At 40.8% G+C, this 18471-nt stretch overlaps 1 protein-coding gene across 3 annotated transcripts in view; it reads right to left on the bottom strand.

Annotated features, from left to right (window-relative positions):
* Nucleotides 1–18471, bottom strand: part of AP4E1 (adaptor related protein complex 4 subunit epsilon 1) — a 564842-nt gene that overhangs the window by 42531 nt on the left and 503840 nt on the right. For 2 of the 3 annotated variants that reach the window (XM_044077456.1, XM_044077457.1), the window contains exon 20: nucleotides 13822–13982. The exons of the other annotated variant lie outside the window; for it this stretch is intronic. In XM_044077456.1, the coding sequence (XP_043933391.1) occupies nucleotides 13822–13982 (161 nt within the window). The remainder of the gene's footprint in view (nucleotides 1–13821; nucleotides 13983–18471) is intronic. 3 annotated transcript variants of the gene reach the window in all.

Genomic DNA, 18471 nt, shown 5'->3' with positions numbered 1-18471 from the left:
GGAGCATTTTGTCCCTATGTTTGTGATGATCAGGTCTAGTATATTTTCTCCTCTTGTGGGAATGGTGACTAGTTGTTCCATAGCATTTGAGTTTATGAACTCCAGGAACCTTTGGGCTAGGGTGTTGGGGCTTGAGTAATGTTCCCAGTCTATGTTTGGGTAGTTGAAATCACCCAATATGATGGTGTTTGGAGACATTCATACTCTCCAGTGTCTTCAGGAAGGCTGTGTGGGTTTCCTGAGTTTGAGAAGGTGGTCTGTAGCATGCTACAAACTGTAGGGCAGTTTTACCTATGGTTAATTGCACCTGGATGGTGTCCGATGCTTCATGCACCTGGAGGTGTGGGTATCCTTTATGAATATGGATACTTTTGTGGTTCGGTCCAGATTTTGGGGCCGGAACGCATGATATGAGGTATAACCTGATAGTGCTGGGGTGCTTCTCAGGAGCCTTGAACCAGGTTTCAGTCACAGCACAGACATCTATGTTCTCCATACTGAGGAGGGCTTGCATCTTGAGGTTTAGACTTCTGGCATTGAGCAGTATTACCCTTAGTTTTTCTCCATTTTTGTTTTCTAGTAGGTTTATCATTTGAGCCTTGCCTAAAAAGGCACTATGGGGTTGAGCCTTTACCAATATCCGGAAGCCCAGGGTGACAGGTGCAAGCCTTGCAAAGCAGCATGGCTTGTCAAGCATGTCATCCCAGGCAGACAGACATTGATCCCCTTAGAATGACACCAGTAATTAAGCCAATTATTAAAGCTGATCATTTTGTCTCTGTATTGTGGCATCATTCTTGGTGAGGGTAGGATACTGCTCAGGGTCAGGGTCATACCGCCTGGGCTACATAATCTGAGAGCTCCTCTATGTCTCTTTTCATGTAGTCCAGGGAGGCACACGCATGGACAATGACTGAGTCATACTTGTACTTGCTGTGGAGTGACCTGAGTGCTTGTGTTATGTGGCGGATTCTAGCGCCTGACAGGCAACTTACTGTGATCTTTTCCTTGTTCAGTCTGGTGAGTGGGACGTCAGTGTGTCTGACTATGGAGTCACCTATAACAAGTGTGTCTGGCATTGTGTTTGGCCTTAAGGGCTGTGACTGTTTAGCACACTGACTTTGAGAACTATGTGTTGCATGTCTTATGTCTTGAGCTGGCAGTTGCTTGGGTGTCTGCTTTGGAGGCCTCTGTAGTTTTGGTAGATTTATGATCAGTGCCTCCGAGTATGTCTTTGTGTGTTTATGTGTTTGTTTTGCAGTTGTGATAGTTCTATGTGAAACTGGGTTTGTGGTGTGCATGGTTTCCTTCTCCTCCTGTCTGGTCTTGCCAGTCCTGAGTTGAGAGAGCTCAGCCTCCAGTTTGGCTATATAGTTGCATCTCTCACATGTATTTGTGTTTTGTGGGAGAAGGAGTGGGTTGTCTGTGTACATGAGGCAATTGTAACATTGCCTCAAGATGGCCAGATTCACCAGCTGAACAGGAGAGGACGCTAGCAACTGACCCTTCGACATGCTAGAAAGAGTGAAAAGGTTTGCTGTGTAACTGAGTCAGAAGGGACCTATAGGGAAATGGGTACTCAAGGGGATTCTAGGCTAATGTTGTACTTTGTTTAGTATATAAGTACTTTACCTATATAAAAATGCTTTAGGAGCAAGTGCTGAGCTTTTGAGATAGAGAATAGACTGTTTAGATTGCAAGTAGAGAAGTTCTAAGGGAAAAATTGAAGAGCAGACTTTACGGAGCCAGAAATAGTTTAACCGGCGCTGCCCGATGGTGATCACGCTAAAGCGGGCTTTATAGCAGGGGGTTGAAAAGAGCTAGGAATTGACCCAAAATGGCCAATAGACTACAAGTTTCTGGCTGGAACCACTGCTCTAGGGACAAATAGGCTGCTCAGTGCTCCCCACTCCCACTGGTGAACAAAGAAGCTTCCCTTTATCCAAATAAGGATATGGAATAGTACAGGAACCAAGCCAAAGCCCAGAGATCAGCAAACTCTGAAGACTGGACTATTTTGCAATGAAGAGGGGTTCTATCCCGAAAGCTTGCTTTGCCATTAAAAAGTTACTAACTGCGTTTCTAAGCTTGAGTTTTATCTTGTTTTCAGTACAGTACATTTCAGTGAGATTCCAGAATACAACATTCATACTCAAGTTATACATTTCTTACAGCATAATTAGACAGTTTACAACATGCAATTACATCACACTTCACATTATTCGGTCATTAGTTTTAAGGGTAAAGTGATAGAATTATTTGTAACAGGCTAATTAAGATAAGTTATATAGAGAATTAGTAGTAATAGTTATTTAATATACTCAAGGCATAACAGGTCAGGCTTAATTTGTTAATTAATTTACAGAATACAATGCGGGTTACCTAAAGTTAAAAGACACTGACAGGGTATGCAAAGGTACAGATCTGAAATACATAAAACACAGGTTTTAGTAACGGTACTATTACAGCACATAGACATTTACAGGATATTTAAAACACACATTTAAAAGGCAGATATCTATTATAGCACATAGAAATTAAACAGGTAAGTTGACAGGATTATTATTAACAAATTTAGCTAAAGATTTACACAATTTAATACAGTACATGGTAACTGTGCTTCAAGATACAAATATTATAGCTGTAAAAAGAAGAGTTTATTATTATAACATGTTAATGAATTACCCAGTTATAATTGCATAATACTTCAATCCAAACATTCCATAATGCTCAAGTGACACCTAGTGGTCAAAATTAAACTTGCAAGTTTATTTACCATGTAAAGAAAACATTTAAAGGAAAATTATTTTATATTAGTTCTACTTATCATTATAGTATCCTTTGCAGATCATATTAATAAATTTATAGAAATATAAGCCATTTCAGTAATTTCAGAGACAACTGTTACAGAATAAATCCTACATAAATACAGTCAGTAGAATAGGCCTTGAATAGACAAAGTCAAAGTAAACTTTATTGTCATTCAGAAATCACACAAGTGCAAAAACTGAATGAAATTCTGTATCTCCAGATTCAATGTGCAGACAACATATAGACTATTTTCACAGACATTTACACATGTAACACCCAACTATTACATCACGGACATGCAGGTAGACAGACTAATATTGCACATAATTGGAAACATTTTAACACTTTTTGAACTGAACACTTACTTGCATGAGACTTAAGTGTTGCACAGGTACTTGGTTAAGACATTGTGTTGATCCTTGCACAGAAACAGACATTTAAGTATTGTACTGTGAACATTGGAGGATTGCACTAGAGTTAATTTATGAATTTGCTAGATGGCCTATAAGTTACAGTCATGGTGAATATTGCATTAAGTATTAGGTGAGACTGGCAACCAGGTTCTTGCACAAATTGAAACAGTTTCTACTGACCCAGTTGGACATCATGGAGTGTAGTGGTTATAGGAGTTCAGCAGCCTGATGACATTAGGGAAGATACTGTTCCTGAATCTCAAAGTCCTGCAATGTATGCTTCGGAAGTGCTTTCCGGATGATAGATGCAGGAACAGTCTGTAAGTGAGTGCAGTCTTTAATTATTCCTGTGGATCTGCTGAGACATCTGGATAAGTACACGTCATGGATAGGTGGCAAGGTGGTCTTAATGATCCTCTCAGCTGTCTTCACCACTCTCTGGAGGGATTTGCGCTCAGAGGTAGAGCAGCTTACATACCATACTACAAGAATGTTTGTCAGGATGCTTTCTATCATACTTCTGTAGAAGGTAGTGAGAACTGCTGATGGGAGATTCGCTCTCCTCAGCTTTCTTAAAAAGTGCAGTTTCTGGTGTGCTTTCTTGACTATGGCATTTGGATATGTGTTCCAAGACGAGTCCTCATCGATGTGCACTCCCAGAAACTTTGTGCTCCTCACTCTTTCAACTGTTTCCCCCAGTGATGGTGAGGGGAGTATGTTCCCTGCAATTTTTTCTGTAGTCCACAATTATCTCTTTTGTCATGTTCACATTTAGTGCTAAGTTATTTCCACACCAGTTAATGAGTTGTTCCACCTCATCTCTATATGCTGTTTCATCATTACTGATGAGGCCCACCACTGTTGTGTCATCAGCAAATTTGATGATATGATTTGTATTGTACCTGGCTGTACAATCATGTGTTAACAGGGTGAACAGCAAGGGACTTGGTACACATCCTTGTGGAACTCCAGTGTTAAGAGTGATGCTATCTGAGGAGTTATTTCCAATGCACACTTTGAGGTCTGTCTGTGAGAAAGTCAAGAATTCAGTTACAAAGTGGAGTGTTGACGTCCAGTTGGAGTAGATTCATTACCAGATGAAGCAGGATGACTGTGTTAAAAGCAGAGCTGAATTCAATGAATAGTACTCTCCCAAATGTGTTTTTATTCTTAAGGTGTTCCAGCAACAGATGGGAGTGCTAGTGAGATGGTATCTGCCATAGAGCGGTAAGCAAACTGCAGAGGGTCAAGATCGGCAGGCAGCCCAGATGTTATGGCATCCCTGATCAGCCTTTCAAAACACTTCATCACTGTGGAGATGAGGGCAACAGGGTGGTAGTTATATAGGCAAGATGGTGGAGACTTCTTTGGTAATGTAATGACTGTTGTATCCTTGAAGCATTTTGGAACTATTTGCTGACTCAGAGTTATTGAAGATAGCCATAAGGACATTTGTTAGTTGCATTGCACAGTCCCTGAGCACACGCCCTAGGATGTTGTGAGGCCCAGCTGCTTTTCTCGGGTTAACTCTGTGCAGTGCCCTATACACATCAGCTGGGTTGAGGGTGAGCATCTTCCTGTTACGGCCGATGGGCATTTTCTTTGCTGCTGTTCTGTTCCCTTCCTCAAATCTGCTGAAGTAGACATTCAGCTTATTTAAGAATTCCTTGTTGTCCTCACATTGTGAAGACAGGGGTCTGCAGTCAGTTATGGACTGGATACCCTGCCATAGGCGCCTGGAGTCTTTTTGGTCAGAGAAGTAGCTCTGGATCTTTCTGCCATAAGTGCATTTTGATTCCCTCACTCCCTTGTTCAGATTTGCTCTGGCTGTTCTGAGGGCTTCCGTGTCTCCAGACCTGAAGGCTGCATTCCTTGCTTTCAGTAGTTCATACACCTCTCTCGTCAACCAGGGTTTCTGGTTGGCTCATGTGATGATGGTTTTGGTGACTCTCACATCATCCACACATTTTGAGATGTAGCCCATCACTGCTTCGGTGTACTCCTCCAGGTTGATACTAGTTCTCAGTAGCCGCCTCCTTGAATATGCTCCAGTCTGTGCTCTCAAAACAGTCCTGGAGTGCTAAGTCTGCACCCTCTGGCCATACTCTTACTTGTTTAACTGTTGGTCTCGCTCTAGTTAGCAATGGTTTATATGCTGGTAGTAACAATATGGAAAGGTGGTCAGAGTTTCCTAGGTGTGGGTGAGACACTGCCTTAAATGCCAGCTTAACATTGCTGTATACCTTGTCCAGTGTGTTCTCACCCCTTGTTGCAAAGTCCACATATTGGAAATAGTGAGGCAGAACTATTTTCAAGTTGGCTTGATTAACGTCACCTGCCAGTATATGAACACAGTCTGGATTCCTGCTTTGTAGTTCACTTATAGCCTTGTATAATGTGGGTCATTGCCTCATTTGGATTAGCACTGGGAGGGCTGTAGACAGCTGTGATGCATATGCTGTTAAATTCCCTGGGTAAATAAAAAGGGTCTGCATTTCAGTGACAAAAACTCTGATTATCTGAGCAGTGCGAGGATACTGTCTCACAACTGGTGCACCAGTTATTATTGATGTATATGCAGACCCCTCCCCCTCTGGACTTAACACTGAGAGAATGTATTCTGTCTGCTCTAAAAAGTGATAGCCCTTCCACATGGACTGCACTTGTCATTAATGCTAGAGTTTAGCCAAGTTTCAGTAAACATAAGCACACAGCATTTCCTCACCTTGTTTTGAGTAGATAATTCCAGCCTTAAATAGTCCATATTGCTTTCTAATGATCGAACATTTGCCAGCAGAATGGATGGGACTGCAGGCCTGTAGGGATTTGCTTTTAGCCTTGCAGTGATTCCAGCCCTAGATCCTCTTTTGTACGTTCTCTCACACCTCTTGCGTTTTCTTCTCTTACCATGATCCAGTAATGTTGATTCTGTACATACCAGGCATTTTTCCATGTTTGAGTAAGGTCTAGTAAGGAACAGGTCTGAAAATGTAATGTTAGGCCTGTCTCTTCATTCTATATTTCATATTTTAAAGTAACTACAGAATGAGTTGTATGATCATTCATTCATTTAAATGCATTTGTTAAACAAAAATGCAGTACTCTCTTTGCATAAGTCTAGAAATCCAGCCATATTAAAGCAGGCCTTCACAGTGTGCATGGTTGCATTAAATGCACTTTCAATCAGTGAAAATAATCTTCATTCAAGAATATTGATAAGAACAGAATGTGCAGTACCATCTGAGTACAAACACATTCTGTTTGTATGGTACAATGCTTGTGAGCCAATGTTAAGGAGGCATGTAGATATTTACAGGGTTTTGGTATTATTAGGAGATACTTCAGACGCAGTCAGTTAAGTTTGATTGTTTGGACTGATGTGCAGAAAGTCATTGCAGTGCAGTCTTCAGAAGTGTTATACAGACACTTGAGACTGAGTGCAGATGTCACGTCAAATATCCAGCATTCCAGAATATTGATAATATTCAGTTGGTTCAGAATATATGTGCAGAAACAATAGACAATTATCAGCACTGTCATTGGAGACAGTACATTTCTAAGTACAGAATTTATGGACAGTATAATGAGTGCAGAAACTATGGACATTATGATTTGATTCAGATATTGTTGATATCTGTACATAATAAAGCATTCTTAACCAAATTACAGTGTGCGCAGACTTTATTCTGAAAGGTACAAGAAGATTCAAAGGATGGACTGGCAACCGTGAGCACAAGTTTGGGTAATTAACAGATAAAGGCATTCATTTCAGTCTCTTCCAGTTACTTCCAGCTCTTTCCAGTATTCTAAAGTCATGTCAATTTTTACAATAGATCTGTGAAGAGCCAAAATTTGCAGGTGGACAATTACAGTAAAATTAAATAAGAGTGTAGCCTAAAAAATTTAATACAAGAGCAGATAGCTATCCACTCATCTCAGAAAAAAGAAAACATGCAGGTAAATGCAAAAATCTTTGCACATGATCTTTAAAGGTGTCAAATGACTGCTGCCTGCAACTAACTAGTCTTAGGGTTGAAGTGGCCAGATTAGATGACGTAAGCTATCTTTTTGTAGTTCACTGCGATTATATCATGTTCACTGCAAAAGGTTGTACAAATAGGTGGGTGGCAAACTGGATGGTCCTCAACATTTAAATTATGCATTAGTAACTGGGGGGAAAGGAATTTACCACAGAAATAGCAAGTTACTTCTTGGACTGCTTATAAGCAAACTGATTAAAACAGGATGAAATAAGTAAACTCAGCCATTTTAATACAGTCTTCCCAAAGCGCTCCATGGGTTTGTTAGTGGAAAAACACAGTACAAGTACAGCAATTTCTATAAGCAAAAACCTATGCGGTACAAACTACAGAACTCATCACTGCACACGTATGCCGAGCACCATGTCTATAACTTATGATGATGTCCTCCAAGCCATTCAAGAAACTCATTTTAAACATTACATTGCAACAACAAAATAATTAAAAACACTTAAATAATCAATAACTTAGCAATTCTAACATAATACATTTTATCCAAGATTAATGCTGGATTCATCCTGCCTGAAGTTACTGTGAATGAAATATATAGCACTACCCAGAACGAACGGTATCTTATCGGCGTACTAAACAGCCGAAATGTGAAGTCCTTTAATTCCATTAGTCAAAATACTTTATAAGACCACTGCACTTTTTATGGTAAAAACATTCAAGAAGTTCCATTTTAAAAAGGAAACTACTAATAAAAAATGGTTAATCAAAATAACATGACTTATACACTTTAAATATAAGGTCCGATTGATTTCTGCCCTTCACAGCTGAAACAGACCAACTACAGAATGTGAAATATGCATACAAGCTTTTTTTTTTTTTTTGGGGGGGGGTACTAAACTGTTTTAATACACATTTAAAGTGATTAGGTCAACAAACAATACATGGATTTCCTGGTCTGGCCTACAAGCTAATTTCATTACGTCTTTCACTGCAGAAAGTGATCACAATGGCTGTTAGGAAAGCACATTCTTTGTCTTAAACATTTTGAGATCCAATCGATGTTACACTCATTCCAGATGATAAGCTGTTACAAGATAATATTTTGTGCATAAATGTTTTTAGCTGTTACAAGATAGTATTCCCCACATAAGTTATTTTTCGTGTTTTCAGCAAATCACAAAAAGGACAACTCCAGGGCAGGGGTTCTGATTTTGAGCTCACATCATGTTACATCAACATAGCGTTGTCGCCTCACAGCAAGACGTCTCATTCGATTCTCAGCTAGAGCGTCTTCTGTGTGGAGACATGCGAGAATGAGCGTGCCTTCGTTGAAGGTTGTGCGTCAGGGCTGGTAACTCGGCACATAAAAATCCACTACCAAATATTAGCGGACCGGAGTTCCACTGTGGCGACCCCTAACTGGGATAAGCCGAAAGACACAACAACAACAACAACCATGTTACATCAACCAGTCTTTTGCTATGCCCTTTTCGAGTTAGTAGTGATACCCGGGTAACCCCACGATCTCCCATCCCAGTTGCTGTAGGGGTCTGTAAGGTACAATCCCAAAAGGGGCACACTTGGTAATTTGTGGGCACTTTGTTTTGCAGGGGATGACTATTATGGGGCGATAGTTTCATGTAGGACGCAGCCCGGACAGTCCCTTTATACATACATAAAACTACATCACAGATTCACACAAAATCAATTTAATCAAATCTCCCTTCTCTCGTTAAACAAAATACAGAATATTATGACTTCTTCTTATTATAAACAGGATGAGATCATGTAACTTTCTAAGCTATGACTGGACAGACCCAATTATAATTTGATGTGATGCATTCAGCTTTAGCTGTTCTGAGGCATTACTAACTACAGAAAAAAGTGAGTAAGTGTGAAGTGCTCTGCAGCTTTGTAAGCTGTGAAACAATCAATTCTGCTATGCAGCATTGGTCAGAAGCTAAGTGCTTTTCTGATGAAAGAATGACTTTAAAAGCTGTTAAACAATACACTCCTTACATGTGTGTGCATATGTGAGAGAGAGAGATGGAGAGAGACAAAGTGTTCTACAGCTCTTAAAGGTGTTCTAGCTTCCCAGCACTGTTCTGTGATGGCCTGTACAGGCTACTGTTAGTGCAATACTGAAGCACTGGAGCGTAACAACACTGAAAGGTGCTCATTAGAGAGGTGTTTAACAAAGCTGCGTTTTTCCCAAATTCACATCGTAAATGTGGTACCCCATGAGTGCTTTGCCCCACTTACTCACTTGTCTGTAATCTGTAAATAGTATAAATGCATACAGATAAATATTCATCAGTTTTTATCTGGCATTTTACTTAAGACTCCTTAGTGTAAAAAATTTCCACTGTGCAGTATTACATGCGGCTTACAATGTAATTAAGTGCACACACTGTTTAAAGGTTCATAATTATTCTCCTCTGTAATGTATCTAGCTTCACTTACATTTTTTCAACAGTTCATAAAGTACAACTACATAGGAGCTTGCCATAATTGAAGATATTTCAGTATGTCCATTGCTGCAGTAGTGCTCTTGAAATATCTGCCACAAAGAGCAGACTTCCAGCCTGACTTCCATAGCTTTTCAAACTTCTCCATATCATCTGAGAGATGTCCTCTCATATGTATGGCAGGATGCTTGTGGTATAATCTATGCCATCTTTAATTCTTTGGTGGCACATACCCTCAGGTATGATAACCTGACCAGAACACTGAAAGCTCTCATAACAAATACTAATTAAACTTAAGGGACTAGCCTTATAGAGTTAAAAGAGTGGGAAGGTGAGAAAGGTGACTGGGTACCCAACACAACCCCATGATGGTAATGTGTATTAGACAGACTGAAGGGGGTGGATTCAACTTAAACAGTAAACATACTCCAACACTTAATTACAGTAACTTCCAGTACAAGTGCACTACATTCATATTGTTGACTGCTGTATTAGTGATAACCCTTGAAAAGATTTCCAAGGCTTACAAAGGCTGGGGTGGCTTGTCCTGTGAAGTAATGGGTTGTAACAGCTTTTGCAAGGTGGAAATGGTAAAGCTTGTCCAAGCTCTAGAAATACTGTCCAAAGTGTAGTGTTCTGAGAAGATGTGAACAGATAACAGCTTACAAGATGGCCTGGGTGCTGCCTCCTTCTCAAAGAAAGCTGCAGTTACTGTTATTAACCTAGCAAAATGTGCCCTGATATGTCCTGCTAAAGTATTCCCATGGAAGAAATAACTAAAACAGATGTAGTGGGCTAAACATTTAGAAATAGTCTATCTCGACAAAGGCCAGCTTTTACTAATCTTTGCAAAATGTATGAATAGCTGGTCTTTCTTCATCGTGTCTATAATCCTTTCTAGATAAATTCTCAGTTGCCCATGCACATCCAGGGTATGAGGAATCTTTTCATCCTTGCTCTGTGGTCTATGGAGGTTGATGGTCTAATTAACACAAACTTCAGTCACCAGCTTGGTCATCATGGTTGTAATGATGCACAGCGTCACTCAGCCTTTATGGCATATGAGGAAGGGCTATTTGCTGCTCATAATGGACTGCAGTTCTGATAGTCTCCTGGCAGAGGTTATGGCCACTAAGAAAGCAGCTTTCTATGACAAGTATTTGACAGGTACTACAACTACTGGATTAAACAGTGGCAAAATCAATGTGTCCAATACAAAGTTCCATGCAAGAGAGCATTCTTTTTTGGGTCATCTCAAGTGCAGAATGCCTTTAAGAAATTGTTTCAATGGCAGCAAGGATTGAAGGGGGGTCCCACGGCAGGCAGGTAGAGATAGCAAATGCATGTACATTCAGTAAAGCCTAAGATGACCTTGATTTGTTAAGTTCTGGCAAGTATTTGAGGACCATAGAATGGTACAGGTTCAGAAATGTTTTTCTTTTCCATTCAGCTAGCTATGATTTCTTTGTACTTAGATTCTTTCCATACATCATAATTGTAAGCGGTTCCTCTGTAAACATGTGCTTAAAAAGATAACAGCTTCATCATGCTCAGGAGAGAAAGCCGATGGTGCCAGAAAGGTACAGCAAGAAGCATGCTTGTCTGTCTTCCTGTACCTTGAACTACAATGAGAAGAGGGATGACAGCAAAGGCAAAGAAACAGACCTGTTCCCAGGCTTCTGAGTTTTGTGTCCTGGTGCAAAATGTGCTTGTTTGTTTTCTGGAGAAACAGAAACGTCTTTCCCGGTGCACCCCACCTGTGGACCAAGTCCAGAAATATGGTCCTATCCAACATCTATTCCTGAGGGTCTGCTTTAGTTCTGCTCAATGGGTCTGCCAAAACACTTTTTTGGGATAGAATGCAAGATACCCCAAGGGTCAGGACGGACTCCTGGGCCAAACACCAAGCTTCCATGGCCATACTATACAAAAAGTAAGTGTGGTTTCACCCTATCTTGATGATGGACATGAATGTTATGTTTTCTGTAATAATATGCACTTCTAACTCTTTTATGGGTAATACCACAGCTATAATTTCTTTGACACTATGTGCTCTTCCCTCTGAATTCTGTTCCAAGTCCCTTGAATTCTGTTTTCTGTGTGTCCACCACTCCCCCCCCAAAAAAATGCATCCAAAGAACCCTACCTCCAAAGAACCCTATGCCAAGCATGTGTGTGTCTAGGTCTAGCCTGAAAGGGAAGCCCTGGATGGAAATTCACTAGCTGAATCCAACAAAAGAGCTCTTTCTTGATATAAGACAATAGAGGGATGGAGCACTTCAGGAAATGGACATGTTGGCACCATTTCTTCTGTAGATACCTCTGCAGTTTCAGTTCTTTCATGTGAAATTTGGCCAAAGAGACCATCAACTTTGAGAATGCCATGCACCCCATGGTTATAACATATTCCCCGACTGTAACCGGTGTCTGAACTTATATGGAAATGCAATATAAGATCAGAAATAGCACTTCAAAGGAGGAAGGAATGTCCTCTGAATGGTGATGTTCAAAATGACTCCCAGGAAATGGAACTGCTGGTATGGAGTTAAGTGATTTCATCAGATTCAGACAAACTGACAAAAGTATGGAAACATGCCAAAGTGAAGTCTGAGGCAATAGTTCAGGTAAGGATAGATGTGAACACCCTTGGTACTGCAGTTTACAATCACTGAAGCCAGGCACTTTGTAAACACCATGGATGCAACAAATACTCCAAAGGGTAAGGAAGTAAATTGGTAATGGGTATCCATACTCTGAATCTCAGTGTGTCCTGGCTATGGGTATGTGAAGATGAGCATCTCTTAGATTCCGGGTAACCATAACAGTATGATGAAAGTGGAGATTCAGCAGGGCCTGAAAGTTTAGTATTTTGAAATTTGGTACTTGTATAAAAACTAAATTAGTTTTGATAAGCTTAATAATGGCCTCCAAGGCCCCTTTTTCTTTGGACTAAGAATAATTCTGAGTAAAACTCTTTCCTTCCTTCTGGCCTGGTACTCTCAATATGGACCCCTGATGTAGGAGCTTGAAAAGATACCTTTCTTTTCTGGGTAGCAAGTTAATGCGTGGGAACCCTGGTTATTTTATGTATGGGAACCTTATCACTCGGTCTCAAGACTGCTAGTAGTGAACAGAATCTACACTTTTTTTTTTTCAGCACGTTTTTCAGAAACACTCCTAGATGACGCTCTACGTTTTGAGAAGAGGAGGGGTGCATTAGGTTAGGATACGAGACACATGGAAGAAAGGAGCTCTATCAAGTCATAGCTATTCCCTAGAGGCGTTTCAGCCCTTAGGGTCCACACGCCTCCCCTTTTGATCAGGCATCTCCATTTGGTCCGTTTCCCATTCTCCTCTGAAATGGTCTCTCTCTCCATTAGTTTGCTTTCCTTATCTTGCATTTTGTTAACCAGGAAACTTTCTATTGTATGCAGTGTGTGTGTGTCGGGGGGGGGGGGGTTGAAACAGCATTGTCCTCCTCTTCCTTCAAGTTTTTAAATGTCTGCTTAACCACATCAGTTCCTTGTCTAATAGGACATTAAGAAGCAGAGTCTTCACATGCTGTTGAAGGGGCTATGTCCTCATACAAGCAGGTCTCTGTATAACTAACCCCAGAGCTGGTGAACTGTATGATGCATCCACTAATACAGTGCTTGCCAAACTGTGAAGACAGGTTATAAAGATCCTAAAGATCCAACACTTTAGATAGCAAGGTTTTGCCTTCTTCCTTGTCCTTTAAATGGGGACAGGAGTTTCCCCTGGAACTTGAGCACAGTGCCTGGTAATTCAGAATTTAAAGGGCCAGTGTGGCAGTGATGTACACCTTTTTTCTTGTATCAATCAAGTACTCTACTCGATCTGTCAAAAAGGGATGGGATTATATATACACATATATACAACACAGAAAAGCAAATGCTTACTAACTCATAACATTCATTTTTTCATCAATAGCAAAACTTGAGATAACCTTAATTACCTCAGTTTCTGCACTTTTAAAAACTATTATGGACTAGTGACAGCACACTGTGCTAAATATCTGTACTAATGAAGAAATGTAAAAATTGTACAAGTCTAGCAAATCATGCTGAAAAGAACTGCACACTTCTATTTTTGGTGCAAATATCACAATATACATACCTATGATGGCAACAACATGTAGCCTTAATTTTTCTTTCAGTGTTTCAAGTGCTATGCTTAGAAGATTCTTGGTATCCAGCAGTAGTTTTACATTCTGTTTCACATCATTAGAATGAGAGAGCCACAGATCACCAAATTCTTCAGTTGAAAGTTGTAGTGGCCTGAAAATAATGTTTCTGATTTAGTCTGTGGCATGAAAAAACACAACATTGGCTTTATGCCCTATGAAAATAATTAGTTGTTTAATTCACAGCACTAGAAGAAAAAACTTGCTAGTTAAACTAATTAAAAGTGACAATTAATGATGGCTGCATTACAGAAAAACATTATTCTTCTTCTTTCGGCTTTTTTCCAGTTAGGGTTTGCCCGACTCGCCACAGCGGATCACCTGTCCGCTCATGACTGGCAGTGGAGTTTTACGGTGCCGAGGTGCCAGCCCGGTGCCCAACCTTCCACAGAAGGCACACACATACTCACACCTAGGGCCAATTTGGAGTGTCCAATCCACCTACAGCATGTCTTTGGGATGTTGGAGGAAACCGGAGCACCAGGAGGAAATGCACGCGACCACAGGGAAGACATGCAGACTCCACACAGAAGGCACCCCAGCTGAGAATCGAACCGGAGAACCTCTTGCTGTGACGCGGCAATGCTAACTGCTGCACCACCAAATTATACTGTACTCAAACGTACTGCAGGATGCCACATCCACTCAGACAATGCATGGATCTACTGGTCCAGGAAAAAATAACCAGTCAGTTTACTAGTGATTTACATGCCTTGCCAGGAGTGAATGAAATGAAATGAAATGCTGCTAGAAATGAGGCACATTTGCACATTGCATATGCAATGAAAAAGCATTACCTGCAAACATACCATATCTTCATGTTTGTAATCACTTTTCTGCAAAACCAGGACAGCTTCATTTAAAGGTTTTCTTCCTTATATTTGTTTTTACCACTCTAATGAATATATGGAAGTCAACAGTGAATGCCCACATCTCAGCAGGGCTAGCCACCCAGCAGTGTAAGCCTTGGTTCTAGATGATTGTCACTGTTAAAGTAACACCCCAACCCCATGTGCAAAAATTGGAAAAGGGGCTGTGGATAGATGAACAGTGAATGCCTGATGTTGTCCTTCCTTTCAGTGCATACACTCAAATGAGATACAGTGACATCATTCCAGGGGAATATCTTGTAACCAACTGCAAAGCAAATAGTTAACTGCAAAATTGAGAACAGCTGTTTACCAATTTGTAATCCACTCAACATCTTTTAAGAAAAGGGAAAATAAACACCAAGACTACTAACCATTCACAAAAACAACTGCTCCTTTCTATAAACTACCACAAAAGGCATCACCAAAGTGATGCAAATGTTTCTGTGGGCAGAACTTACACTCCATATCTAACAACATGAAGAGATGGTAGGTGAGTGCCCTTACACACACAATTAACAACACTTGAGGTTATGAGAGCTCAGAGTCTTGTTGCAGAATCTAAATAAAAAAAAGACACCCCCTAGACATGAAGTGATATGGTGAGTACCTTTACACAACAGTTCTAAGCTACAGTAAGGAAAGTAATTGTAATTTGGGAATTATATCCTTAGATATGGAAAAATCAAAAGCTGCAACACAGGAGGGTGCTGGTTAGTTGCAAACTGTGCTACAACATAGCTGTGTTAAAACTCATCACTCCTCTATAACGGGCTTATAATCTCCAGTAAATGTATGCGTGTGTTGCAGTTTTCAGCATGTTTAGGGTGATGCATTTTTGAAGCAGGTGAAGTATTAGTAGAAGCTCTTTTAAACAGTGATAAGCCTTTCAAGAATGTTTATATCTATATGTACAAAATACATGTGCACACACAATTATCATTATAATTTTTGGGGATGAGGTGCCACATCAACTGTTGCCACCTCTCTTGATATGGTATCACCCCACCTTCTTCTGCAGTCATACCTGACTGTCACAGGTCTTCTCTAGTTGAATCCACCAATCTCTTTTCTGGATGTCTTCTGTCTTGTCCAAATCATCTTCATCAGTTTGCACTATTTAGTGAATATGTGAACATATGACCAGGTTGCTGCTTCCAGCATGCTTTGGAACCCACATCCTTGAAGAAAGCACCAGGAGAAAGATATTGTTCTCCTGGAGTGTGCTTTCATAGGTGAAGACAATGAATTATCGTGGTAGGAACACCAAAAGGAAACAGATTTAAATATCCAAGTGGTAGAATCTAACTTGTTTGTGCACATCCCAGGAGTGTAGAAGCATCTCACCTCTGCTCTGTAGGTTTGTAAAGAAGGTAGGTAACTGTAGAGCCTGATTGAGAGACAATTCATTGACCACCTTGGGCATGGTGGAAGGGTTAGCTCTCACAGGAAACCTTACCCTTATGGAAGATAAGGAATGGAGAGAGCAAAAGGGCTTGAAGCTCAGGGATCCTTCTGTCAGAAGCAAGGGCTTCCAGTAATATAGTTTTTCCAGGTAAAAAACTCTGGCGATGCAGAAGCAGCTGGTTCAAAAGGTAGCAAAGCAAGTTATTTTCCAAAATGAAGTTGAAATCCCAGGGGGTGGAATAGCTTTCCCAGCTAGGTTCAAATGACTGTTGCCCTTTATAGCCTGCTTGACTTCAACTCTTTTGAGAGCACTGGAGGATTTAATGGTATGCAGGCTGAAATGGTAGACAAGTGTGCCTTTGGGGAAGAATATAAAGACCACGTTTGAGTAGCTCACACAAGCAGTAGAAAATTGTAGGGACCCTCACCTCAGGAGATTCTATTCTTTTTACAACACCAGATAGAAAACATTTTCCACAAGGAAATGTAAGACTGAAATGGTAGGTTTTCTCACCTCCTGGTAAGCATAAAGCATGACCTCAGAAAAACTGGTACATGAAAGGGATTACAGTTCTATCATCCACAATGTCAAGATGAGACCCTTTAAGTTGGGAAGAAGCAGACAGCCCTTATATTCTGTGTGAGCAAGTCCACTTCAGAGGATAACTTGTGGTGCTGGCCAGTGGTGAACAAGGAAGAAACCAGTACTGCTTGGAACAGAAGGGAGTCACCAGCAAGATTTTTGGTTTGTACAACTGGATCTTCAGTAGAACCTTTCAGATTAGAGAGAGAGAAGGGAATGGCACAGAAGTACTTCCACTCCCAAATGAAAGAGATGGCATCCATCCTCCAGGCCTGGGGATGAGTCCTAGAGCAAAACAGTTTGAGCTGTCTGTTCTGAGTGAAGGAAAACAGATCCATTTGAGGAATACCCCATATGTGGACTATGTCAAGGAAGACATTCCTGTTTAGCATCCACTCATGATGGACCTTTTTAGAGAATTATCCTCTGATGGGATGTACACATCCTGAAGGGACAGATTTGCCCTTACAACCTGATCCCATACCAGAAGCGGTAGCCTGCATAAGCCCCTGCCCCTGAGCCATTTGTTGATATACCACATTACTGTGGTGTTGTCTGTAAAATATTTGTGAAGACCTGGGTTCTAAATGTGAGAAAACACCTGAAGAGCTTTAAATAAGAGCTCTCGTTTCTTAACAGTGATATGCTCTCTCATTTGTCTGGGAGTCCACTGGCCCTGAACTGATGAAGAGCCTGTCCTGGCTCCCTAAGCCAGGTCAGATGCGTGTGTGTGCACCTCCTGTTTAGGAATGGATGGGGAAAAGAGAAGGCCCGGATTTAGTTGGATCAGAGCTAGCCACCATTATAACTCTTTATTCAGAAATGGAAAGAGAAGAATTTGGAAGACCACTGGATGACAAAGCTGAGACCATAGAAATGTCACTGGATGTTTCTCATGTGTAGCTGGTTGCTGACATGCATTTCATAGTTCTCAGACTCTCCTTTGAAGTAGTAGATTGAATGGGAAGAAGGGATTGGAGGAAGGTGGAGAGAGACTGTTCTGTCTCTTGCGGGAGAAAGAATACATACCAGGCTGATGACTGCCTATCAGCCCCCAAAAAATACATTTTGGGAAGGTGTTAGAACAGATTTTTGGAGAGTGACAGTGAATTCCAGTCTTTCTGTAAGTGAAATTGTGAAACTGAGACGTAGATAGAGGGCCCTGAGAGACAGCCTGGATACCTTACTGGTAAGGAAAAATTTCAGTTCCATGAGTTCAGTAAAAAGCAGTGGCTTGGGTACAGCACTTTGTGAAGTCCCAGGAAGCAGAAGATAAACTGAAAGGTACAGCAGAGAACTGAAAGTATGATGAAAAGGCAGAGTACCGGAGGAATTTTCAACAGGTACTGTATCCAGGGGATGTGCAGATATGCATTCTTCAAGTCAATGGAAGTCCAGGAAGGCATGGGGAAGGATGAAAGGAAGGAAAGTATGCAGTGGTAGCATCTTGAAAGATGGTACTTTCAGAAATGTGTTAAGGTGAGATAAATCCAGAATGCATACCAAAGTACTTTCTTTTCTGCGACCAGGAAAAGTCTTGAATAAAAACCCCTTCCTAGATGCTGGTGTGGTACTGGTTCTAAGTTACCCTGGTTAAGCAGACCCTATAAGAGAGGAGGAATAGCCTTCAACAATGGAATTTCTCTCCAAGACAATTTGTTAAATGATGGATAATACTAATCTGTCTGCAGTGATGAATTTCCAGGCTGAAATGGACTAGGTAT

This window comes from Protopterus annectens, chromosome 7.part0, assembly GCF_019279795.1.
Source record: "Protopterus annectens isolate FY-2018-M chromosome 7.part0, PAN1.0, whole genome shotgun sequence".
Classification (NCBI taxonomy): domain Eukaryota; kingdom Metazoa; phylum Chordata; order Ceratodontiformes; family Protopteridae; genus Protopterus; species Protopterus annectens.
The sequence above is the reverse complement of the archived record's forward strand: the minus strand, read 5'-3'. Positions and strand labels throughout refer to the sequence as shown.